Source organism: Schistocerca cancellata, chromosome 6 (genome assembly GCF_023864275.1).
Source record: "Schistocerca cancellata isolate TAMUIC-IGC-003103 chromosome 6, iqSchCanc2.1, whole genome shotgun sequence".
Classification (NCBI taxonomy): Eukaryota; Metazoa; Arthropoda; class Insecta; order Orthoptera; family Acrididae; genus Schistocerca; species Schistocerca cancellata.
Window position 1 is genome coordinate 191,954,516 of NC_064631.1, and position 27,189 is coordinate 191,981,704.

The following is a 27,189-nucleotide window of genomic DNA, read 5'->3' on the forward strand; positions in this document are numbered from 1 at the left end:
GCGCTACGACGCTGTAGAAAATCATTAATCGTAGAGAGCATTTCACCGCAACGGTTTCTTTTAACTGTCGATTTTCTCGACAACGGCTGAGAAGTGCATCTTGGTGCTTTGCCACATTACACCTCTGGCCATGAGCTTTTATTATGCGCAGTATGAATCGAATCTGAATCTCACAATTGGCGGCCTCCCCTTGTAAGGTTGGAAAGAAAGCCAGATATGCATTTATTGTTCAAACAGATTTTGGCCTTGCAGCTTGTTATCATTGAATACATACCACAATATTTCGTCTAGTCACCTGCCAGTCATCCTCAGGTAAGCCATCAAAGACTGATGAAGACATCTTCCGTGCCACAACACATAGCTTGCTCTGAGTATACCACACATACTTCAGAATCAAGTTGGCAGGCAGACCACACTACCCGGTGGAAGTGCCTTCCCTAGTGGAATCGTGGAACTCAGCTGTCCTCTATTACTGCTCATTCCAGCCATCGGCACACTCTGTTGTCTTTGATTAGAGCAAATTGTGGAGATGATATGGTTCCATGCACTGTCTCCTGGTAGTTATTACACTTAATCAGATTTTCCACCATGTGATCCATGGATTCTTTAATTATGGAGTCCCAAAAAGATGTTGCTGCGGTGAGAATCATTATATTATCATACTCCATTGAATGTCTGGTGGAAATATGATGTTCAGAAATAGCGGACTTGCTTGATTGCTAAAGGCAGGTGCAACATTGATGTTCAGTACAGTGGTCTGACATATGTAAGCCGTGCCACATTGGCAAGATGTTTTGTAAATTCTAACAAACCATTTCTCACTGACTCTGGAAGATCTGCAGTCTTAGATGGTGGGCAGAAAACTACAATCACCAAAATTTACAGAGGATTCTTGCTGTCTTAAACAAAATGTTGCCCATAAAGGGAAGAAAAGCTAAAGATTTTGCTGGTGTATTCTCCACCTAAACTGCTCCCCAGTTCTTTATTTTTAACTTATAGTACCCTGTTAATCTGCCAGGTGGAGCATCCATTATCCCTGAACACTGTCTTTAGGTGGGTGAACTCTATAGGCAACCTATCTAGATCTTAACTGTGTGAACTTTGTTTGAAAATGTTTTAAGCACACTCATAGCTTGTAAATATAAATCAGTATAAGTGTGATTATGATAAACTGAATGCCCCAGACAGCCATAATTCTTCCATATGACCAAGACATCCCAGAAAGGCAGACAACACTCTTTCTTTCTTTCCATAGTGAAATGAATATTGTTATGGATTGATGTGATGCAGAAACTTCATTAATTTGTCTCCTCCATGAGGCCACACTATGACAGTGTCATCCATGTATCTCCAAAATACAGTTGGTTTCATTAGACAGCTGATTGAAGCAGCCTTTCCATGAAATACTCCATAAAAAGATTAGCCACCCAGCAGACACAGGGCTACCCACAGCGACACAGTCAGTCTGTTCAAAATAATAGTGGTTGAGGAAAGAGTAGGCTGATACAAAGCAGTAATGCCCACCTGAAACTTACTAAAACTAACTAAATGGTATGAATTGCTTAGCCAGAGATCCCTCAGCCTATTGATAAGGTCAGCTGAGTTGCACTTGTGATATGAGGGTTTGCTCCGTATCTCAGCAAAGAAGTTGGATGTCTTGCTGAATCATATGTGGGAGCTCCAATGTTGCAAACTATTGGACGTGAAGGAAGATTTTCCTTATGAATTTTTGGAAGGCCATACTGTCTTGGTGGTACAAAACCATGTGGTCTTAACCTCTTGATGAAAGGTGTTTTCTGCCCACCATCTAAGATTGCTGACCTTCTGGGGACAGTGAAGGAAGATATGTTACTGCAAAAGGCCAGAATTTACAAAATACCTTGTCAGTGTGGTATCATTTACATAGGTCAGACTACATGCACCTTGAAAGAATGTTGCACTGAACATCATTGCTGCACTCACCTTTTGCAACCAAGCAAGCCTGCTGTTGCTGAACATTGTATTTCCACTGGACATTCAACGGACTATGATAAAACAATGATTCTGCCCACAGCAACATGTTTTGGGACTTGATTATTAAAGAAACCATGGAAATATGTATGGTAGAAAATCTGATGAAGTGCGATAGCAGCTACCATCTCTAATATTTGCTCTGTTCGAGAACTACAGAGTGCACTGACAACTACAGTGAGTGGTAATGCTGAGGACAGCTGAGTTTTGCAGTTTCACCAATGAAGATGCTGCTGCCAGATAGTGTGGTCTGTCTGTCAACTTGATTTTGATGCCTGCACAGAGTACCCACAATGCTCTATATATTGCGGAATGGAGGACGTCTTCATCAGCCTTCGATGGCTCACCTTAGGATGACTGCCAGGTTGGTTGGTTGGTTGGTTGGTTTGGGGAAGGAGACCAGACAGCGTGGTCATCGGTCTCATCGGATTAGGGAAGGATTGGGAAGGAAGTCGGCCGAACCATCCCGGCATTTGCCTGGAGTGATTTAGGAAAGTCACGGAAAACCTAAATCAGGATGGCCGGACGCGGGATTGAACCCGTCGTCCTCCCGAATGCGAGTCTGCCAGGTACCCAGTAGAAATATCATGGGATGTATTGAATGATGACTGACTGCAAGCCTGAAATTTGTTTGAACATTCAGTTCACTGAAAAAATTTTAAAATTCACATACCTATTTATTAGCAACAATGTTTATGAACAATACTCCCTTCCCACTGTATGCAGAATCTACACAGCAGAAGTTGTGTCAAAATGTAGAGTTGTCACACAAATACAACCTAAACCTGCTAGAAATATTCTCTTGTTCAGTGGCACACTCATTAGTTGGAAGGTGATTGAAAATTTATTCACTGCCTCATCCTTTGGTCTCTGCCATTGATCTCTTATATGACTTCAACAGCACAGGATCCTCTGTGGCATTCTTCTGGACACTAAACCATATAGGCATTTTGGGCAGTGATTGTGTTGATACATTGTCTAATGAAGCCTCTCCAGTGGATCTGCTACCAATGCAAATCCCAGAATCTGACTTCCATGATTTCCCGAAGTCGCTTCAGGCAGATGCCGGGATGGTTCCTTTGTCAGTGCACGGCCAACTTCTTTCCCTAACCTGATGGGAGCGATGACCTCACTGTTTGGTTCCTTCCCCCAAATTGAGCAACCTGACTTATAGGTACATCTTAACTTCATTGTCTTACAAGAATGAGAAGAAGAGTGAGTGACCAATATTGGAGCCACCAAACTCTGAACAATAAAGGCCCCCACCAGGAACAGTAGAATGTCAATTTGCCTTAAACAAAAAGAAGCTTTAAGCCTATGTCACATCTGTATTTGGACACACACACACACACACACACACACACACACACACACACACACACTGACATATATGCTATGACAAGAGAAACCACTTTGTTGCATTTTGAGGTGTGATCCTGACAGTTCACCATGTTGTTGAAGCATGTTGGTCTACAGTGTAGATTACATCTTGATGAATCATCATCTCAGACTGTACCTGACAATGCAACAGAAATTGCTCACATATTAACTTTTCACTTGATTTAAAGTATTCATGTTAGTAGTTGACTCATGGGTTGGAATTGGAATTGGGAAAGTGACACCATCTGCTGCATGTTTTGCTTGCCTTTTCTTTTTATGATATTTTCTCCTATTGTCTAAGCAGAGGGGGCAGTGGGGGGGATCAGCAAGTAAATGGAATAGCAGAATACATTGTCTTCTCCAGCTCTTTTCTGGAGGAACCTTTTGTCTGCCATGAGATCACTGATGCTGCCTCTTCATTGATAAATGGACAGGTATTGTATAGTTTCTATGAGCTGCAGCAATTCATGGTTAAACCTTTCTGGTCACGACAATGAGAGAGTCAGTAGCTCAGTTTTGGGTGCACTGCACAGCAGTAGTGGTTGTCATTCTGTATCAGCCACAGCCACAGCTGTTCAGCAAAATCCTTAGAAGGAAATCATTAAGAGCTGTCATTGAAGTGGTGCCATAGTGTGTGTTCAGTCACTTGTGCGAAGAATATTTAGCATTAGATCAAGTGTAGCGAAGGTCATTCAGGAGGGAATAATTTCTGAACCCAAGGCATTATTAGAATCTAATGGCATGATTTCATTATTTGATTCCATTATCGCTATTGATAAAGGAGTTTATAGTTGCTTCTTATTCTGTTGTACATACTGCACTTCATCCACTGATCGCTATATGCTATTAATTAAGAAACAGTTTAACGGCAACAAACAGAGGTATAATCCTTGACAAAGTAAGGCAGGAGACACCTTAATACTGGCAACTGTGCCAGTAATTTCATTACAAAATTGTATGTGTGTGGCATTCCAGCACAGCAGCACTTCATTTTTCTTGGAAAAAAAAAGAAAAAGAAAAACAAATGCACACACGTTGGAAAGCAGTAATAATCTGTGAACTATAAACTACAAATAGGTGTGACTCTGAAAATAATAGGCCACATGCTACCCTAAAAATGAATGCAGCAATAATACTGCTGGGATTGTAGCAGTGCAGGACAATCCAGTCATAAATGTCAGTTTTGAAAATAAATCAGGAATTTTGTTAAATAACAGTAACTTAAATTGTGAGAATAAAGAACTTGCAGAGCTGAGAGTTACCTCAACAATGGAGGCTACAAGACAGACAGTTGGTCATGGTGGACCAGTAACAGTGGAACTAAGTCAGTTGTTTGAATACATCAGTGGAATGAATAATGTTCTTGGGCAACAAAAGGATGATCTTAAATAGCAAAGTGACGATGATATTAAGCAGCAAACTGCCAAAGTTGCTAATCTCATGGTGGATCGGGTCAAAGAAATAAATAAGAATTTCAAGAAGCATTATAAAAGCCACAAAAGGAACTCATCAGTGTGTTCCTATAAAAGCATGATGATTTACATAATGAAGATTGCGTGTGGAATAAAATGGCACTCGATCAGGTGGAAAATAAAATCAGTGCAGGTATTGTGATAGTAAAGTGGGATTGTTCACAGCACAAACAGCCAATCATTAAAATGTTATTTGGTGTATGGCAACAATGCATGGATCTGGCCACAAAAGTTGAACATGTACAGCAAACCACTTTAGATGAAAGTGCACTAGAAGAAAAAAAAAAGTGAAACAGTACAAGAGTAACATTTTGTTTTCCTGAGTGCAATGCTAAAACAAGCATGGAAGTTTCATGAGTTCAAACCAAATCAAGGATTATGCCCAATTGCTTTCCTGCATCAGTTCAGAAACACTTCCTCAACGTTGCATTCTGAGAAACAGTGTACTGATATGTATGTGAGCAATTTGAAAGAGAGTGCATACATGTGAGTCATGAGAGTCACTAATAGCTACAATAATTTCAGTGAATTTCAGGCAGCCCTTTAAATAAATTTTGGGTGGTTTGAACGAAAGTGGACAGTCAAGTCAAAATTATTGACACCACAGTGACAGCACCATTCGTGAATTTTTACAGAGGTACTGAGACTTAACATATGTTTGGCAGAGCCTGTCAAAGACACAGAACTCGTAGAGATTCCTATACAGCTATTACCACTGCATGCTGTGAGAAATTAATCTTTGCAAGTACAAAGACATTGATGATGTATATTTTTCAGAGATCTCTCTACTCCGAAAAAAGTTGGTGTAAGAATAGTTACTCTGATGTAAGAAATGACAAAATGAAACCCTGTGAAATGAGCATTGTAGTGAACAGAACTGCATAGCACTGAGTCGGTTGAGTGAGCATAACAAATCAGGAAGGCATGATGACCAGATACAACCATACAATAAATTGCAGGGATATTGTCTTGAATTGAGGCTTTGGATCGATCGCCACAACATAGAAGAAATCATGATGTGGTTCCACTTCAGGATTCACAGGAATGCAACCTAAATATTAAAATACTAAAGGAACTGAAGACAGGGACCCAGAAGGCATTGAACATCTTGAAGTGTCTCAGCGACAGGTCATGGGGAACAGACAGGATGTGTCTGCACCAATTTCATAGGCCCTTTGTGTAATTGCAGCTGGACTATGGGTACTCAGTGTATGGATCAGCGAGGCCTTCTTACCTGAAGATCATTGACATTGTACACCATGAAGGGTTCAGGCTGGCCACTGGCACTTACAGGATAGCCCCATACCCAGTACCTGTTCAGAGGCTGGTGAAATGCCACTTACCAAACGGTGGCAACTTCTCATGGTGCATCAGATGTGTCATTTCCTCACTACTCCCTCTTCCCCAGCATACCATACCATCGCTTGCCCAGCTATGGAACGCCTCTTCATCACACACCCCCAGGCAGTGAGGCTATTTTGGATCTGCATGATATGTGTGCTAGAGTCCCTAGGTGTGGGGCGTGTAGAGGCTCAAATCTAGGGTTTTAGTTGGCTGCCATCTTGGTTACTGCAGAAAACCAGAGTGATTTTAGATGTAGTGCAGTACAGAAGAGATTGTACTCCTGCTTATTTTTTAATTCATTCTTTTATGGCATCTCAGCTGTGTACCAGAACTCAGTAGCAGTATTTACAGATGGGTCTAACTGGGGTTGCTCTGCTGTTTTCTCTGATTGTGTTCTCAATTTCTGATTGTCTCATGTGTTTACTGTATTTGACGCCGAATTAAATGTGATCTTGCAGGCACTTGAGCAAATGAGATATGTTTCAGGCGCTAAATTCCTTGTTTGTTCTGATTCAGCAGGTAAAATAGTTCAGAACATCCTGGTTGCCCTCCTCCAACTACAAATTCTGGGGTAGGAAGTGTCTTTTTGCTGGGTGCTGGAGCACATGGATATCGAGGGAAATAAAAGGATGGATGTAGCAGCCAAGGAGGCATGTCGCAGTCCTCAATTAGTTTGGTGTGCCATCCCCCTGCATGCTATTGTGTCGCTGTTGAGATACAGACCCATGCATTTATGGGAGGATGAGTGGCTGGAAGTAATGGACAATAAGCTGTGTCTAGTAAAGTCCATTAACATGGCCACGGGGTACCTCAATCCAACCAGTTTGGCGGATGAGGTACTTGTTATTTGTCTTTGTATAGGCCACAGCCCTATGATGCATGGCTTCTGCTTGCTCCAGCAAGAGGATCCTTCAATGTGTGGTGCTTCTGGTATACAGATCACTGTGCATCACATATTATTAGATTGCATTTTATTTTCAGGCAAGAGGGCAGCAGCAGATTTGTCAACATATCTGTTCTTAAGATTTTGTGATATTTTGTAGATTTACTCCTTATTGCTTGATAAATTCTTAGCCACTTAGCCATTTTATTCATATTAGTTTCTTTTAACATTTGTAAGGGCGCTGATAATCTTGCAGTTCTGCACTAGTCAGTTCCAAACACACACACACACACACACACACACACACACACACACACACACACACACACACACAACACAAAACTTGGTTGTAAGTTAGTAAAACCTACTTTCCTAGCATGGCCACATGATGACATGCATAGGCCCAGTGTCTTGGTTGCCTGCAAGGCTGGTAACCCCAAACATAAATAAGTAGATTGGTTTAGCAAGGACACAGAAGCAGTGCTGCGCAAAAACATGGGCCATAAATGCATCAAAGTACATTTTTATGCTGGTTTCCATTCTGACAACTGTGCAGTTGGTTCAGTTCCACAGGTTGGGACATATTTGCATTGGAACTGCCACACCTTAGCACTTGCTAGTGTCCCTTTTTGCGGCATCTGTGGGTGTTGTGCACCAGTGGGGAGACACAATGCATGGGTGGTAATCAGGAATCAATGTTTGGACCTAGGTCATGGCTCTGCTGCTCCATGGATCAGATGGGTTCCCTGCCAGAGGTAGTGTGGCATTATTTTCCATCATAAATCAAATCTAGGCTGCATTGGCAGTTTCATAGACTTGACCTATTCACTTTATTTTTCTCAGAGAAGGATCTGCTTCCTGCAGTATGTGGTTTCTCACTTTCAAGTCAGAGGTAAGATGCACTGTAACATCCCTGATTAGAGACTCCATATAGTTCTACCTTCACAGACATTTGAATATGCAATTCCTACATAATCCTTGTGGGTTGATGGTCCAGTCTGCATATGTCCTCACACATTGTGCTATAGAAGCAGGTCAATATATTTGCTACATTATAGACAAGAATTACTGCAATGAACCAATGAAGGGATACCAGTTGAAAAGAGCAGACACCTAGCTATGTGACAGACAATTATTTAGATCAGTGTTTTACCTTGGGGGTATGTATTCCAGGGCAAAGGTATGAATTGAGAGGCATGCACAATCATTCACATCTTTGATTTTCCATCCCCCCCCCCCCCCCCACCAGCACGCTTTATTATTGTCTTTATGGAGATGAACTGTTGCAGCAGCAATTATTTATAGGATCTGTGTGAAATTTGGTGGAGAGAATCAAGAATATTGTTGGTGTTTCTGAGGGAGACAGGTTCTTAAGAGAATGATTATCTCAGTGATTTGTTATAAGAGCATAAAGAGTCTATGTTGGCATATAAGGAGGGAAGCTCTTAAGAGTGTATGTCTCTGCAGGACATATAAAGCAGGAAGATATCCTGTGCAAGTATATGTTATATTAATCTTGCAGACTGTTACGACCTTGTTATGTTATCATTCCTTTTTCTCTCACCTTTCAGGCTTTCAAGGAAGAAAGTATATTTATTTCCAGTGCAGCAGCAGATGCAATATATTATCAGCTGCAACGCCACACAAGAGATTTACATGACTTGAAAATAAACAGAAACATTATTTATCAGTTGGTGAGAAGTGATACAGATCCATCAAAAGAATCAAACAGTCATATGTTGCATCCGGTATGTTCATTTATTCTATTATATTGATGTTGATTATCAAAATAATTTGAACTTGAACATATTTTCTTTTTAAATTCCTCAAGGCTAATCATATGTGAAGCATTATATTTGTTAGTATATACTTTGAATAATGCTAGAGCCATTATTTCATTTTCCCGATAAATCAAAGAAATGTGTGTTTGCTCTTAATTTATTTGTACTTTTCTATGTTTGTATTCCATTTATATGTAACTTACTTGTTCTTTTCTGTAGCTGAAATTAGATAAATTTTAACACTATATCTAAAAGAAAATCCACCTGACAACATAAAAAATTATTAGACAGAATTTTTGTCTGTGATGGATTTAGTTTTTGTAGTTATCATCCATTCCACACTAAAAAGTCTTTCCCATACAGACTGATCTCATGTGGGCAGCACATCTGTTGTGACCAGCAAATCCTTTCTCATTATGGACAGGTATCGCACTCCAAACCAGTCTACAAACAGATCTCCCTTGCCAGTTTCTCATATTCCAACCCCCCATTCCACCCCCCCACCTCCCTTTTTCACACGAGGAGGCTCACAGTTTTTTCGGGAGTTCGTGCGTGGCACACATGGGCCCCGAGCTACTGCAGCCCATTCTTCCTTCCCTGGATGCATTTCCTTCCCTGTGTCTCTGCCTCCCTGCCCTCAGTCCTGCCCTGTGCCCCCTCCTTCCCCTCTCTGTGTTCTTACTTATGTCTTTTTTCAATGAGCCATTTGGGGAAGAACTCCCTCCTAACGTCTATGCTGTAGGTTCCCCCCCCCCCCCCCCCCTTTATTTCCTCTCTTCCTTCTCTGCTGTAGCCCCCTCTGCCCTGCAAGGTCACCAGCATGCGTAGCCAGTCTGTGTAGTGGGACTGCTTCATACTCATCTGATGAGCCCCATGACAGCACAGGGATCACACTTCTGATACCTGGGCTGTTGCCTCCCATGGATGCCTAGGAGTGGTTGCTTGTCATTTCGGAGTATCAGAACTCCCAGCTGTGGCCACCATGCCAGATGGTCCTTGCTGTGACTGGGTGGCGCCCATGGGGATAGCCTCTGATCAGTGTAGGTGGTATCAAGGCAGATGCGTTTTGCATGAAGCATATCAAGCTCCAAAAATCTGATCATTCTCATACGGCCATCTGTTTGATTGATAACAGATCATTGACTGCTGCTTCTTATGATCCTGCGTCCTCCACTTCCATGGCTACACCCAGAGAGGAGGGCCAGGCTTGCTAACTTGGGGCTTTCCTTGCTACATCTACATCTACATCTACATCTACATCTACATCCATACTCCGCAAGCCACCTGACGGTGTGTGGCGGAGGGTACCTTCAGTACCTCTATCGGTTCTCCCTTCTATTCCAGTCTCGTATTGTTCGTGGAAAGAAGGATTGTCTGTATGCCTCTGTGTGGGCTCTAATCTCTCTGATTTTATCCTCATGGTCTCTTCGCGAGATATACGTAGGAGGGAGCAATATACTGCTTGACTCTTCGGTGAAGGTATGTTCTCGAAACTTTGACAAAAGCCCGTACCGAGCTACTGAGCGTCTCTCCTGCAGAGTCTTCCACTGGAGTTTATCTATCATCTCCGTAACGCTTTCGCAATTACTAAATGATCCTGTAACGAAGCGCGCTGCTCTCCGTTGGATCTTCTCTATGTCTTGTATCAACCCTATCTGGTACGGATCCCACACTGCTGAGCAGTATTCAAGCAGTGGGCGAACAAGCGTACTGTAACCTACTTCCTTTGTCCGCCGCTCGTGGTCTCGCGGTTGCGTTCTCGCTTCCCGAGCACGGGGTCCCGGGTTCGATTCTCGGCGGGGTCAGGGATTTTCACCTGCCTCGAGATGACTGGGTGTTTGTGTTGTCCTCATCATTTCATCATCATCCAGGAAAGTGGCGAAATTGGACTGAGCAAAAGGTTGAGACATTGTACGGGCGCTGATAACCACGCTGTTGAGTGCCCCACAAACCAAACATCATCATCATCATCATCACCTACTTCCTTTGTTTTCGGATTGCATTTCCTTAGGATTCTTCCAATGAATCTCAGTCTGGCATCTGCTTTACCGACAATCAACATTATATGATCATTCCATTTTAAATCACTCCTAATGCGTACTCCCAGATAATTTATGGTATTAACTGCTTCCAGTTGCTGACCTGCTATTTTGTAGCTAAATGATAAAGGATCTATCTTTCTGTGTATCCGCAGCACACTACACTTGTCTACATTGAGATTCAGTTGCCATTCCCTGCACCATGCGTCAATTCGCTGCAGATCCTCCTGCATTTCAGTACAATTTTCCATTGTTACAATCTCTCGATACACCACAGCATCATCTGCAAAAAGCCTCAGTGAACTTCCGATGTCATCCACCAGGTCATTTATGTATATTGTGAACAGCAACGGTCCTATGACACTCCCCTGCGGCACACCTGAAATCACTCTTACTTCGGAAGACTTCTCTCCATTGAGAATAACATGCTGCGTCCTGTTATCTAGGAACTCCTCAATCCAATCACACAATTGGTCTGATAGTCCATATGCTCTTACTTTGTTCAATAAACGACTGTGGGGAACTGTATCGAACGCCTTGCGGAAGTCAAGAAACACGGCATCTACCTGTGAACCCGTGTCTATGGCCCTCTGAGTCTCGTGGACGAATAGCGCGAGCTGGGTTTCACATGACCGTCTTTTTCGAAACCCATGCTGATTCCTACAGAGTAGATTTCTAGTCTCCAGAAAAGTCATTATACTCGAACACAATACGTGTTCCAAAATTCTACAACTGATCGCGTTAGAGATATAGGTCTATAGTTATGCACATCTGTTCGACGTCCCTTCTTGAAAACGGGGATGACCTGTGCCCTTTTCCAATCCTTTGGAACGCTTCGCTCTTCTAGAGACCTACGGTACACCGCTGCAAGAAGGGGGGCAAGTTCCTTCGCGTACTCTGTGTAAAATTGAACTGGTATCCAATCAGGTCCAGAGGCCTTTCCTCTTTTGAGCGATTTTAATTGTTTCTCTATCCCTCTGTTGTCTATTTCGATATCTACCATTTTGTCATCTGTGCGACAATCTAGAGAAGGAACTACAGTGCAATCTTCCTCTGTGAAACAACTTTGGAAAAAGACATTTAGTATCTCGGCCTTTAGTCTGTCATCCTCTGTTTCAGTACCATTTTGGTCACAGAGTGTCTGGACATTTTGTTTTGGTCCACCTATCGTTTTGACATAAGACCAAAATTTCTTAGGATTTTCTGCCAAGTCAGTACATAGAACTTTACTTTCGAATTTATTGAACGCCTCTCGCATAGCTCTCTTCACACTACATTTCGCTTCGCGTAATTTTTGTTTGTCTGCAAGGCTTTGGCTATGTTTATGTTTGCTGTGAAGTTCCCTTTGCTTCCGCAGCAGTTTTCTAACTCGGTTGTTGAACCACGGTGGCTCTTTTCCATCTCTTACGATCTTGCTTGGCACATCTAACGCATATTGTACGATGGTTTTGAACTTTGTCCACTGATCCTCAACACTATCAGTACTTGAGACAAAACTTTTGTGTTGAGCCAACAGGTACTCTGAAATCTGCTTTTTGTCACTTTTTCTAAACAGAAAAATCTTCCTACCCTTTTTAATATTCCTATTTACGGCTGAAATCATCGATGCCGTAACCGCTTTATGATCACTGATTCCCTGTTCTGCGTTAACTTTTTCAAATAGTTCGGGTCTGTTTGTCACCAGAAGGTCTAATATGTTATCGCCACGAGTTGGTTCTCTGTTTAACTGCTCAAGGTAGTTTTCAGATAAAGCACTTAAAAAAATTTCACTGGATTCTTTGTCCCTGCCACCCGTTATGAACGTCTGAGTCTCCCAGTCTATATCCGGCAAATTAAAATCTCCACCCAGAACTATAACATGGTGGGGAAATCTACTCGAAATATTTTCCAAATTGTCCTTCAGGTGCTCAGCCACAACAGCTGCTGAGCCAGGGGGCCTATAGAGACATCCAATTACCATGTCTGAGCCTGCTTTAACCACGACCTTCACCCAAATCATTTCACATTTCGGATCTCCGTCAATTTCGTTCGATACTATTGCACTTCTTACCGCTATAAACACGCCTCCCCCTTCACTGTTCAGCCTGTCTCTGCGGTATACATTCCAATCTGAGTTTAGGATTTCGTTACTGTTTACGTCTGGTTTCAGCCAACTTTCTGTCCCTAGTACTATATGGGCGTTGTGATCGTTTATTAATGAGAGCAGTTCTGGGACCTTTCTATAGACGCTCCTGCAGTTTACTATTAGCACATTAATATTGTTATTCCCTGTTGCATTTTGCCTACTATCTCGCCGCGTCTCAGGAGGCGTCTTGTCGGGCCTAGGGAGGGGATTCTCTAACCTAAAAAACCCCCATGTGCACTCCACACGTACTCCGCTACCCTTGTAGCCGCTTCCGGCGTGTAGTGCACGCCTGACCTATTCAGGGGGACCCTACATTTCTCCACCCGATAGCGGAGGTCGAGAAATTTGCACCCCAGATCTCCGCAGAATCGTCTGAGCCTCTGGTTTAAGCCTTCCACTCGGCTCCAAACCAGAGGACCGCGATCGGTTCTGGGAACGATACTACAAATAGTTAGCTCTGATTCCACCCCGCGAGCGAGGCTTTCCGCCTTCACCAATTCCGCCAACCGCCTGTACGAACTGAGGATGACCTCTGAACCCAGACGTCAGGAGTCATTGGTGCCGACATGAGCAACAATTTGCAGTCGGGTGCACCCAGTGCTCTCTATCGCCTATCGGTAGGGCCTCCTCCACATCTCGGATGAGACCCCCCGGCAAGCAGACAGAGTGAACACTGGCCTTCTTCCCCGACCTTCTCGCTATTTCCCTAAGGGGCTCCATCAGCCGCCTAACGTTGGAGCTCCCAATAACTAATAAACCCCTCCCCCCGTGTGCCTGCTCGGACCTTGCTGAAGGATCAGCCACATGTTCCCTCACAGGCAGAGCGGGCGATGCCACACGGCCAGCCTCCACATTGACCTTCCGCCTCGTGCGCCGCGAACGCCGCTGAACCCGCCACTCCCCTTGGGGAGAGGGTGGCCCAACCACGCCCGGTACCCGCGAAGATGTCTCGACAGCAGGGACAGTGGGTGAAGCATGTAACACCTGGGGTGTACCTTGCGACGCACCAGACTCCCCACCTGGCCTGTAGTAGGATGGCAGGAATACATTCACCACCACAAAGCCATTATTTTTTGTAGAAGATATTGAAGACAAGTTTGCCAAAGTGGAGTGTCTCAGTAAGATGCAGTTGGGTTCCCTGTTGATCAGAACTTCTTTTGCCACCCAATCTGCAGCTCTTCATCCGTTTGATCATCTTGATGATGTCCTTGTGTCCATTTCACCTTACCAGTCTCTGACTATGGTCCAGGGTGTCATTTTCCATAGGGGCCTTATCCTTCGAACCGATGAGGAACGCTGGGCCAGTCTGGAATAACGGGACTTTCACTTTGTTTGGTGTGTGCAGAAAGGCCGTAAAGACAATCACACCAATACTGGCACCTTAATTCTGGGTTTTTGAAGGAGACATCCTCGCAGAGCAGGTCAAGGTTATGTGTTACCAGTATGACTTGAAGCCGTATGTCCCACCACCCATGAGGTTCTTTGTGTGCTTGGGTTTTGGGCACTTCTTTCCGTTGTATGGCAGACCCTGTATGTGGTGACTGCGGACACTCACACCATGAGAACAGCCCTTGTGTTCCACTACCAGTGTGTGTAATTTTTCATGGCCGTCACTCTCCATGCTCACCAGATTGCCAAGCTTGTAAGAAAGAAAAGAAGATAAAAGAGTATGAGCCCCTGGATCGTTTATCTTACACTGAGGCTTAGCAGAAATTTGACCGACTGCATCCTGTGTCGATGACTTCTACTATTCCCTCTGTATATCCTTCCCCCTTCTCCTTCTTCCTTACCCCAGTCCCGTCCCCTTCTCTTCTCCCCCTCCCCTGCAGTTCCCACACTCCACCCTCCACCAATGACTCCTGCCGTCTGGGTTCAGAGGTCATCCTCATTTCATACAGGCGGTTGGCGGAGTTGATGAAGGCGGAAAGCTTCGCTCGCAGGGTGGAATCTGAGCTAACTATTTGTAGTATCGTTCCCAGAACAGATTGCTGTCCTCTGGTTTGGAGCCGAGTAGAAGGCTTAAACCAGAAGCTGAGACGATTCTGCGGAGATCTGGGGTGCAAATTTCTCGACCTCCACTATCGGGTGGAGAAATGTAGGGTCCCCCTGAATAGGTCAGGCATGCACTACACGCAGGAAGCAGCTACAGGCGTAGCGGAGTAAGGGTGGAGTGCACATGTAGGTTTTTTAGGTTGGAGAATTCCCTCCCTAGGCCCGACAAGACGCCTCCTGAGACGTGGCAAGGTAGGAGTAGGCAAAATGCAACAGGGAATAACAATATTAATCTGCTAATAGTAAACTGCAGGAGCATCTATAGAAAGGTCCCAGAACTGCTCTCATTAATAAACAGTCACAGTGCCCACATAGTAATAGGGACAGAAAGTTGGCTGAAACCAGATGTAAACAGTAATGAAATTCTAAACTCAGATTGGAAAGTATACCACAGAGACAGGCTGGACAGTGAAGGGGGAGGCGTGTTTATAGTGATAAGAAGTGCAATAGTATCGAAGGAATTGACGGAGATCCGAAATGTGAAATAATTTGGGTGAAGGCACAGTTAAAGCAGGCTCAGACATGGTAATTGGATGTCTCTATAGGCCCCCTGGCTCAGCAGCTGTTGTGGCTGAGCACCTGAAGGATAATTTGGAAAATATTTCGAGTAGATTTCCCCATGTTATAGTTCTGGGTGGAGATTTTAATTTGCCAGATATAGACTGGGAGACTCAAATGCTCATAACGGGTGGCAGGGACAAAGAAGCCAGTAAAATTTTTTAAGTGCTTTATCTGAAAACTACCTTGAGCAGTTAAACACAGTACCGACTCGTGGCAATAACATGTTAGACCTTCTGGTGACAAACAGACCCGAACTATTTGAAACAGTTAACGCAGAACAGGGAAACAGCGATCATATAGCGGTTACTGCATCAATGATTTCAGCCATAAATAGAAATATTAAAAAAGGTAGAAAGATTTTTCTGTTTAGCAAAAGTGACAAAAAGCAGATTTCAGAGTACCTGACTGCTCAACACAAAAGTTTTGTCTCAAGTACAGATAGTGTTGAGGATCAGTGGACAAAGTTCAAAACCATTGTACAATATGCGTTAGATGAGTATGTGCCAAGCAAGATTGTAAGAGATGGCAAAGAGCCACCATGGTACAACAACTGAGTTAGAAAACTGCTGCAGAAGCAAAGGGAACTTCACAGCAAACATAAACATAGCCAAAGCCTTGCGGACAAACAAAAATTACATGAAGCGAAATGTAGTGTGAGGAGGGCTATGTGAGAGGCGTTCAATGAATTTGAAAGTAAAGTTCTATGTACTGACTTGGCAGGAAATCATAAGAAATTTTGGTCTTATGTCAAAGCGGTAGGTGGACCAAAACAAAATGCCCAGACACTCTGTGACCAAAATGGTACTGAAACAGAGGATGACAGACTAAAGGTCGAAATACTAAATGTCTTTTTCCAAAGCTGTTTCACAGAGGAAGACTGCACTGTAATTCCTTCTCTAGATTGTCGCACAGATGACAAAATGGTAGATATCAAAATAGACGACAGAGGGATAGAGAAACAATTAAAATTGATCAAAAGAGGAAAGGCCGCTGGACCTGATTGGATACCAGTTCGATTTTACACAGAGTACGCGAAGGAACTGGCCCCTCCTTCTTGCAGCGGTGTACTGTAGATCTCTAGAAAAGCGTAGCGTTCCAAAGGATTGGGAAAGGGCACAGGTCATCCCCGTTTTCAAGAATGGACGTCAAACAGATGCGCAGAACTATAGACTTACATCTCTAATGTCGATCAGTCGTAGAATTTTGGAACACGTATTATGTTAGAGTATAGTGACTTTTCTGGAGACTAGAAATCTACTCTGTAGGAATCACCATGGGTTTCGAAAAAGACGATCATGTGAAACCCAGCTCGCGCTATTCATCCACGAGACCCAGAGGGCCATAGACACGGGTTCCCAGGTAGATGCCGTGTTTCTTGACTTCCGCAAGGCGTTCGATACAGTTCCCCACAGTCATTTAATGAACAAAGTAAGAGCATATGGACTATCAGACTAATTGTGTGATTGGATTGAAGGGTTCCTAGATAACAGAATGCAGCATGTCATTCTCAATGGAGAGAAGTCTTCCGAAGTAAGAGTGATTTCAGGTGTGCCACTGGGGAATGTCGTAGGACCGTTGCTATTCACAATATACATAAATGACCTTGTGGATGACATCGTAAGTTCACTGAGGCTTTTTGCGGATGATGCTGTGGTATATCGAGAGGTTGTAACAATGGAAAATTGTACTGAAATCTAGGAGGATCTGCAGTGAATTGACACATGGTGCAGGGAATGGAAATTGAATCTCAATTTAGACACGTGTAATGTGCTGTGAATACATAGAAAGAAAGATCCCTTATCATTTAGCTACAATATAGCAGGTCAGCAACTGGAAGCAGTTAATTCCATAAATTATCTGGGAGTACACATTAGGAGTGATTTAAAATGGAATGATCGTATAAAGTTGATCGTCGATAAAGCAGATGCCAGACTGAGATTCATTGGAAGAATCTTAAGGAAATGCAATCCAAAAACAAAGGAAGTAGGTTACAGTATGCTTGCTCGCCCACTGCTTGAATACTGCTCAGCATTGTGTGATCCGTACCAGATAGGGTTGATAGAAGAGATAGAGAAGATCCAACAGAGAGCAGCGCGCTTCATTACAGGATCATTTAGTAATCGCGAAAGCGTTACGGAGATGATAGATAAACTCCTGTGGAAGACTCTGCAGGAGAGACGCTCAGTAGCTCGGTACGGGCTTTTGTTGAAGTTTCAAGAACATACCGTCACCGAGGAGTCAAGCAATATATTGCTCCCTCCTACGTATATCTCGCAAAGAGACCATGAGGATAAAATCAGAGATTAAGAGTCCACACAGAGGCATACCGAAAATCCTTCTTTCCACGAACAATTCGAGACTGGAATAGAAGGGAGAACTGATAGAGGTACTCAAGGTACCCTCCGCCACACACTGTCAGGTGGCTTGCAGATTATGGATGTAGATGTAGATGCAGATGCACTACCCCTCTCTGTCTGAAGAAGTGCTCCCTTTCTTTGGCACCTGCTAGTGGTGGGGCTCTCTCCTGGGGCCCCTACCCCTGGCATCTCTCAGGCTGAGGTCTGCTACCACAACTCGGGCACAGGACATACAGTCTGTGCCCCTCAAGGCTGCTTGCCCTGTTTCAGTTTCAGATCTTGCAGAAGCCCACTCTCCTTTTGTGCCCTGCTCTCTTCAACCTATGAAAGAGAAGAAGAAGAAGAAGAAGAAGAAGAAGAAGAAGAAGAAACAACGTAAGTCTCAGGACAAGGCCCTCCCGGTGCCCCCAGAGATGCCATCTCCCCTATCACAACCTTAGTCTGTCATCTTATTTTTGGACATCACCCCGTCATCATTGCTGACAAATGGTCATCCTTGGAGCAATTGGCTCCAGCCCTTTCACATCCGATTTGGGTACCCGCTCTGTGATTATTCAATGGAGCTGTAATGGACACCACAGTCACCTCCCAGAATTGCAATCCCTTATTGCCTTTTACTCGGCAGCTTGTGTCGCCCTCCAGGAATCTCATTTTCTGATGCTCCCTCACCAACTCTTCGTTGGTTCCGTGCTTTATTTTGGACCTGAGTTGGTCCTTCTTGTGGCGTCTGCACATTGGTCTGTATGGATATTGTTAGTTTATCGATCACAAATCGTACCCCATTGGAAGCAGTCCATTTGGACTCAGCCGTCACAGTTTGCAATTCCTATCTCCCTCCTGACAGGCCACCTGCATCTGCTGCTCTAACTGCTCTCCTTCAGCAACTCCCCCCTTTCTTCCTCCTCCTTGGGGATTTTAATTCCCATCACCCTTTGTAGGGCTGTGCTTTCTCGTCTAGTCAGGGGCTCTTCATTGAGCAGTTTCTTGCAGACCACAACCTGTTCCTTCTTAATGGCAGTTCCCATACTCATTTTAGTGCCACATGTGGCACTTTCTCTACCATTCATCTTTCACTCTCTTCCACTTTCCTTCTTCCTTCCCTACACTGGTCACCACACTATGGCTTCTGTGACAGTGACTACTTCCTGTCGATTATCTAGTTTCCTTCTTGCCTCCCAATGACCACGTTACCCTACTGGGCTTCCCATGGTGCTGATTGGCCTTTATCTACCTCCCAGGTCATGTTTCCCCTTCTTTGTCAAGTTGTATTGATGAAGTTGTCCTTGATCTGTCCGATAAGAAATCTGAACTGCTGGCATTGTCGTTCCCTGCTCGACAGGCTCTGTTTGCTGTGTGCCAGTTCCATGGTGGAGCACAGGCATTGCCATTGCCATCCTCGATCATCGTTCCATGCAACATCTCAAGTGCCATGCTTCCTCCGCCCGTCATGTCTTTGCACCAAAGCCCATTACAGAGCAAGCGACTGTGTTGGGAATGCCTTGTCTCCTCTCTAGGGTCTTCTGTCCCTTTGGCACGTATGTGATCTACACTCCGCACCCTCCAAGGTTCTCAATGGCACTCTTCCATTGTGCACCTTGCCCTTCCAGGTGGTCTCTCTGCAGACCCATCAGTTCTTGCAGAACACCTCATGACCCATTTTGTGACAAAATCAGTGTCAGCTTCCTATCTAGGCACCTTCCTTCTCCAGAAACACTAGGCTGAAGCTTCTTGCTTATGTTTTGCCCCTTGTCAGGCAGAATCCTACAATGAACCTTTTACTGAATGGGTGCTTCTTCTGGCCCCACTTTCTTCCCAAGATTCAACCTCTGGCCCTGATCCCACCATAACCAATTACTTCAACTCAGACCTCCCTGGTAACAGTATCTCCTCCAGGTGTTTAACCCTGTTTGGCTCCAAGGCATTTTCCTCTCTCAGTGGAGAGACAGCATTGTGGTTCCTGAGAAGCCTGCCAAGGATCCATCATTCCTTGATAGTTACCAGCCAATCAGCTGGACCAGTGTCCCCTGTGAGTTACTAGAAAAGATGATGGCTCATTGGCTCAATTGGGTCCTTGAATCTCGTGACCTTTTATCCCCTTACCAGTGCAGCTTTCAGAAGGTGATCTCTGATCAATCATCTGCTTAGATTGGCAACCACAATTCAGCAGGCCTTTCCTCAGCACCATCAGCTTGTCACAGTTTTCTTTGATCTTCTTAAGGCCCATGGCACAGCTTGACAGCTTCACATCCTCCTCACGCTCTTGAGGGCCCCCTCCCAATTTTTATTCGCCACTTCTTGTTCCACCGGTTGTTCAGAGTCTGTGTTGGCACTGTTCTCAGCTCTCTGTGGACCCAGGAGAATAGTATTCCTTCTTTTTCTAATAATTATTAATGAACTTATGGCCTCTATTGGACCTTTGGTCATCCCTACCCTGTATGAGGATGATTTCTGTATTGGGGATGGCTCTCACTTCGGAGACAACATCAGAGTGCCATGCGGTGCGCTTTCACGTGGACACACTTGCACGGTTTTCAATTCTCTCTCCTTCAGTCAGTGGTGGTGCATTTCTATTGTCATACTACAGTCCATCCTGATCTGGAGCTCTACCTCAATGCCCAATTGCTGACCGTGGTGCCACAGCTTCTTTTTGACAGCAAGCATAGTTGGTAGTGTCATATCCGTGATATGAAAGTTGTCTGTTTTCGTAAACTCGATGTTCTTCACTTCCTTGCCAACACCTCTTGGGGCACAGATTGTTTGACCCTTATCTGCCTTTTGTGGGTATTAGTTCTGTCTCTTCTGGACTATGATTGTCAAGTTTATGGATTACCTGCCCCTTCCACACAGGTGCAAACACGGTTCATGGTTCGTGATATCTGTTTAGTCACCACTGCCTTTCACACTAGCCCTATCAATAGTCTTCTAGTTGACACTGGGATCCCTCTCCTTTAGATTCATTGGTCCCAGCTCCTAGTTTCCTATGCCATCTTCCCCTGCTCACTGCTCCTATTCTATTCTTCCCATGGCTTCGGGCCATTGCCTGCCCGCTGCCCGCCCTCAGGTGTGTTTACCAGTTGGCATCCACCTCACTTCTCTCTGTCATGACTTCCATCTCCACATTCTGTCACGACCATCGCCCCCCCCCCCCCCCTCTCTCCCTGTACCCGTTGTCGGTTTGTTCCTCAGCCACAGATTTGGATGGATCTCTCTTGGTGTCAGAAAACCTCCATTGCTCCAGTGGTGTTCCATTGTTTGTTCTGAACACTCTTACTGGAGTTGCAGGACACCATTGTTTTTTTACACTGATGGCTCTAAATCCACTGATCATGTGGGCTATGCCTTCATGTCTTCTATTAGCATGGAACACCATCTCTTGCCTGCCACGTGTAAGATGTTTGTTGCAGAATTGATGGCCATTTATTGGTCGCTTTGTTTTATTAAATTGTTCTCCCTCACCTGAGTTTTGTTATATATGGACTCAATGAGTGGTGTTCACACTATTCCTCAGTGTTTTTCCCACTACCCATTGGTCTCTGCCATCGACGACCTTCTCACTGATTGTGGTGATGCTGCTTGTTTGGTTGACTTCGTTTGGGTTCCTGGCCACGTAGGTATCCTGGGTAATGCTCTTGGTGACCATCTGGCAGGGTTGGGGGGCAGGGGGGGGTCTACCTACCCCCGTTGTCTATGATCCCTCCCCGGGGGGGGCGGGGGGGGGGGGGGATGAACGGGTGGGGGCGGGGATTTGTGGCATTACATGAGGTCCCATTTTGCACAGTCATGGGCTGACTCTTGGGAGGGTGCCCTGTATCTAATAAACTTGTTGCCATTGAGAAGACTCCCACCATGTGGTGTTCCTCCCTCTGCCTCTCCCGACAGGACTCTACCATCCTCTGGCATCTTCGTATTTGGCTATACTAGGTTGACCCATGGGTTTTTACTCTTCAATCAGCCACTCCTCCACCCACACATCGTCCCCACCCACACATCACCCCCCCCCCCACCCCATCTCCCTTTGCAGTTGTGGGGGCTCACTCATGGTGATCTCATTTTGCAGGACTGCCCCCACCTTATGGCCCTCCACTCTAAATATGTCCTCCCCCCTTCCTTGTCTTGGATGTTACCAAAAAACCCTCACATTGTTACATCTGTCCTTCATTTTCTTTGCAAAACTGGTTTGTACTCTCAGGTATAAGTCCTTGAATTTTCCTCTGGAATTTTGTGTCCCTTAGTTAGTGTAGTCCTGTGTTACGGAGGCCTTGACCTTGCCTCCATGCCGGCAAGTTCCTCCCCACCTTTTCCATACATTTTGCCTGGTCTGTTGTGCTACTTTGTTTCCTCTTTTCTTGTGTCTTCTTCCCTTGGTGTTGTCCCCATTGAATTGTGGTAATTTGTATGGACAGTGGCAGTGCTGGTGCCCCACTCCACCTAACATTTCTGTTCTTTCCTCTTCCTGCTGCCCTGACATCCCTTTTCCCTTTCTGTTTGCATGTTATCCCTTCCCCTTCACTGGACTGTACTGTTTGTGTAGTTATTCCCTTGACCTCTGCCATCGTAGATCATGGGGTGAGGATCTCACTGTTTGGTTCCCTCTTCCAAATCAACCAACCAATCATATTCCCAAACCCTTGCTGCACAGGTCATATACTTGTGGAATACCTAGGTCCAAGACCTATTCCATGCACCCTATTCCAGTCCTGTCACTGACGTATCCTACTTTGTCAAGAGGTAGGGCCTCCTGTAAATCATTTGTGTCATAAGACAACCCTGCTGCAATTTCTGCACAGTCTATGACATGGGCTTTATTACTAATCAGCCATTTCCCTGAATGAATGACCAGCACCAAACTACATGAAAGTTGACTACACAGTGGCAGGTCATGCTGATGAACACACCATCCTCCATTTCAGTAGCTGCTTCTCAGCATGTGCCAGCTGGATCCCACCCCTCCCTCTCCTTTAATATCAGGTTCTCTGAATTACACAGGTAATATTTCTTCTTGCAGCACGTACTTTGCTTCTGCAGTCATCTGGCTCTTAATCTCTGCCAGTGTGACCCACACTTATATGAATCCCTGTCCCCATGTGTCCTGCTTCACCCTACTAATTTTACAGTGGCTGCTACACTTCTCCATCTTCCTCTGATTTCTATTTAACCTCCTCCTCCCATCCCCACCTCCCTCCCCCCCCCCCCCCCCCAATATTTCCCTCATATCCAACATTCTCTCTACTTGAGTGTCTCCCACCTGGTACCGAGGTCGGCTCACCAGTGGCACATTCTTATCATACTCCTGCACTACCTCTCCCTCAGAGCTGTCAACAAATCTTCCTTCTACGCCTTCTTGTCTTGTGTTTCCTCACTCCCACTGCACTAGTGCCAGGACTGTACAGTCAGTTGGGATGACTTAAACATACATTTGTTAAAATGTGTGTGTTTGCATTCAGTAACTCCTAAGGAGGACATTGTATGAAAGCTTTGCAACATTTTCAGTATTGTTTACATGCCTGTCAACTCCTCAACTGATGGGGTGAACAGATACCTTTGTTCCTTCTATTACTTGTTTTCAGCCCATCTCTTTCCAGTGTCTCATTGAAATAAAATATAGATCCATATCCTTGCATATAAGAACTCATACTTATCACAATAAGTATAATTATTATGGTTATGAATGGTGCCACATTGATAACTATGAAATAAACTCGTGAAAGAAATAAGAATGACTTAAGCTAGTACAGTTGCTTGTAAATTCTGTTTACTGTCCTATTCCATATTGGAAACATCTCAGACAGTTTTGGTAGCTCATGGTTAAATTGCTCTGGAGGTTTCTTGTTCTCTCTTCTCCTCTTTTATTTTCATTTGTGTCTCAGCCAAAAAGTATGCCACAGAAAAATTCAAAAATAGGCTAAGAAATTTAGCCTTAAAATAAGTCGCAAATGAGATTGCACAAACCAATCACTGTACATACACTATCACAGTATTTTAACCATGTGCGAGTACTGGAAGGTAGCTTTACTTTTTAAAACATTTCAAAATTCAACAAAATTAGTTCTATTCCCACTATGTCATAAGAGAATAAGTAAATTATAAATTACTGTTACCAAGTGCGGATCAGAGCTTGGAATGTCAGATCCCTTAATTGGGCTGGTAGGTTAGAACATTCAAAAAGGGAAATGGATACATTACAACTAGATATAGTGGGAATTAGTGGCAGGAAGAACAAGACTTCTGGTCAGGTGAATACAGGGTTATAAATACAAAATCAAATAGTGGTAATACAGGAGTAGGTTTAATAATGAATAAAAAAAATAGGAGTGCGTGTAAGCTACTACAAACAGCATAGTAAATGCATTATTGTAGCAAAGATAGGGTCGAAGCCCACACCTACCACAATAGGACAATTTTATATGACAACTAGGTCCGCAGATGGCGAAGAGGTTGAAGAAATGTATGACGAGATAAAAGAAATTATTCAGGTACTGAAGGGAGATGAAATTTTAATACTCATTGAGGACTGGGATTCGATAATAGGAAGAGAAGAAAAAGTAGTAGGTGAATATGGAATGGGGAAGCTGCTTGGTAGAATTTTGCTCAGAGCGTAACTTAATCATAGCTAACACTGGGTTTAAGAATCATGAAAGAAGGTTGAATACGTGGAAAAGACCTGGATACACTAGAAGGTGCGAGATAGATTATATAATGGTAAGACAGACATTTAGGAACCTGGTTTTAAATTGTAAGCCGTTTCCAGGGGCACATGTGGACTCCGACCACAATCTATTGGTTGTGAACTGCAGATTAAAACTGAAGAAAATGCAAAAAGGTGGGAATTTAAGAAGATGGGACACGGATAAACTGAAAGAACCAGAGGTTGTAGAGAGTTTCAGAAATAGCATTAGGGAATGATTGACAAGAATGGGAGAAAGAAATACATGGAAGAAGAATGGGTAGCTTTGAGAGATGAAATAGTGAAGGCAGCAGAGGATCAAGTTGGTAAAAAGATGAGGGCTAGTAGAAATCCTTGGGTAACAGAAGAGATACTGAACTTAAATATGAAAGGAGAAAATATAAAAATGAAGTCAGTGAAGCAGGCAAAAAGGAAAACAAATGTCTCAAAAATGAGGTCGACAGGAAGTGCAAAATGGCTAAGCAGTGATGGTTACAGGACAAATATAAGGATGTAGATGCATATATCACTCGGGATAAGATAGATACTGCCTACAGGAAAATTACAGAGACCTTTGGAGAAAAGAGAACAACTTGTATGGTATCAAGAGAAGAAAAGAAGGGAAGGCAGAAAGGTGGAAGGACTATATTGAGGGCCTATACAAGGGTGATGTACTTGAGGGTAATATTATGGAAATCGAAGAGGATGTAAATGAAGATGAAATGGGAGATATGGCACTGTGTGAAGAGTTTCACAGAGCACTGAAAGACCTAAGTCGAAACAAAGCCCTGGGAGTAGACAACATTCCATTAGAACTACTGATAGCCTGGCAAGAGGCAACCCTGACGAAACTCATCCAGCTGGTGAGCAAGATGTATGAGACAGCGAAATATCCTCAGACTACAAGAAGAATATAATAATTCCAATCCCAAGGAAAGCAAGTGTTGACAGGTGTGAAAATTGCCAAAATATCAGTTTAATAAGTCACAGCTGCAAAATACTAATACACAATATTTACAGACAAATAAAAAACTGGTAAAAGCCGACCTCGGGGAACATCAGTTTGGATTCCGCAGAAATGTTGGAACACGTGAGGCAATACTGAGCCTATGACTTATCTTAGATGATAGATTAAGAAAAGGCAAACTTAGGTTTCTAGCATATGTAGACATAGAGAAAGCTTTTGACAATGTTGACTGGGATACTCTTCCAAATTCTGAAGGTGACAGGGATAATATACAGGGAGTGAAAGGCTGTTTACAATTTGTACATAAACCAATGGAAGTTATAAGAGTCGAGGGGCACAAAAGGAAAGCAGTGGTTGATATGGGAGTGAGACAGGGTTGTAGCCTATCCCCAATGTTATTTAATCTGTATATCGAGCAAGCAGTAAAGGAAACAAAAGAAAAATTTGGAGTAGGAATTAAAATCCATGGAGAAGAAATAAAAGCTTTGAGGTTTGCCGACGACATTATAATTCTGTCAGAGACAGCAAAGGACCTGGAAGTGCAGTTGAACGGGGTGGACAGTGTCTTGGAAGTAGGATATAAGATGAACATCAACAAAAGCAAAATGAGGATAATGGAATGTAGTCAGATTAAATCAGATGATACTGAGGAAATTATAGTAGGAAATAAGACACTTAAACAAGTAGATGAGTTTTGCTATTTGAGGAGCAAAATAACTGATGATGGTTGAAGTAGAGAGGATATAAAATGTGACTGGCAATGGCAAGGAAAGCGTTTCTGAAGAAGGGAAATTTGTTAACATCAAATATAGATTTCAGTGTCATTAAGTCCTTTGTGAAAGTGTTTGTCTGGAGTGTAGCCATGTACGGAAGTGAAATTTGGACAATAAATAATTTAGACAAGAAGAGAATAGAAGATGTCAAAATTTAGTGCTACAGAATGCTGAAGATTAGATGGGTAGAGCACGTAACTAATGAGGAGGTACTGAATAGAACTGGGGAGAAGAGGAATTTGTTGCACAACTTGACCAGAAGAAAGAATTGGTTGTTAGGACACGTTCTGAGGCATCAAGGGATCATCGGTTTAGTATTTGAGGGAAGTCCAGAGGGTAAAAATCGTTGAGGGAGACCAAGGTATGAATGCACTAAACAGATTCAGTAGGATGTAGGTTGCAGTAGTTACTTGGAGATGAAGAGGCTTGCACAGAATAGAGTAGCATGGAGAGATGCTCAAAGCAATCTCTGGACTGAAGATGACGACGACAACAACAACAACAGCAGCAGCAGCAACAACAACAACATTACATCTTATTGCTTACTGGGGAAAAATCCATCTTCAGAAGAAAAGCACATGTAATGTAGTTAATCAAACAATGGAAAATCCAGGGTGGAATGTAAGAATACGAGAGAAGGAAAGTTGCAACTCACCATATAGCGGAGATGCTGAGCTGCGATAGGCACAATAAAAAGATTCACACAACCATACCTTTCAGCCATTACGGCCTTTGTCAGCAATAGACACACACACACACACACACACACACACACACACAC

At 43.7% G+C, this 27,189-nt stretch overlaps 1 protein-coding gene across 2 annotated transcripts in view; it reads left to right on the forward strand.

The window, feature by feature from the left end:
* The window catches only part of LOC126190781 (leucine-rich PPR motif-containing protein, mitochondrial-like), a 185,958-nt gene that overhangs the window by 109,147 nt on the left and 49,622 nt on the right, over window positions 1-27,189 (forward strand). For both annotated transcript variants that reach the window (XM_049931322.1, XM_049931323.1), the window contains exon 10: window positions 8,661-8,837. In XM_049931322.1, coding sequence (XP_049787279.1) covers window positions 8,661-8,837 — 177 coding nt within the window. The remainder of the gene's footprint in view (window positions 1-8,660; window positions 8,838-27,189) is intronic.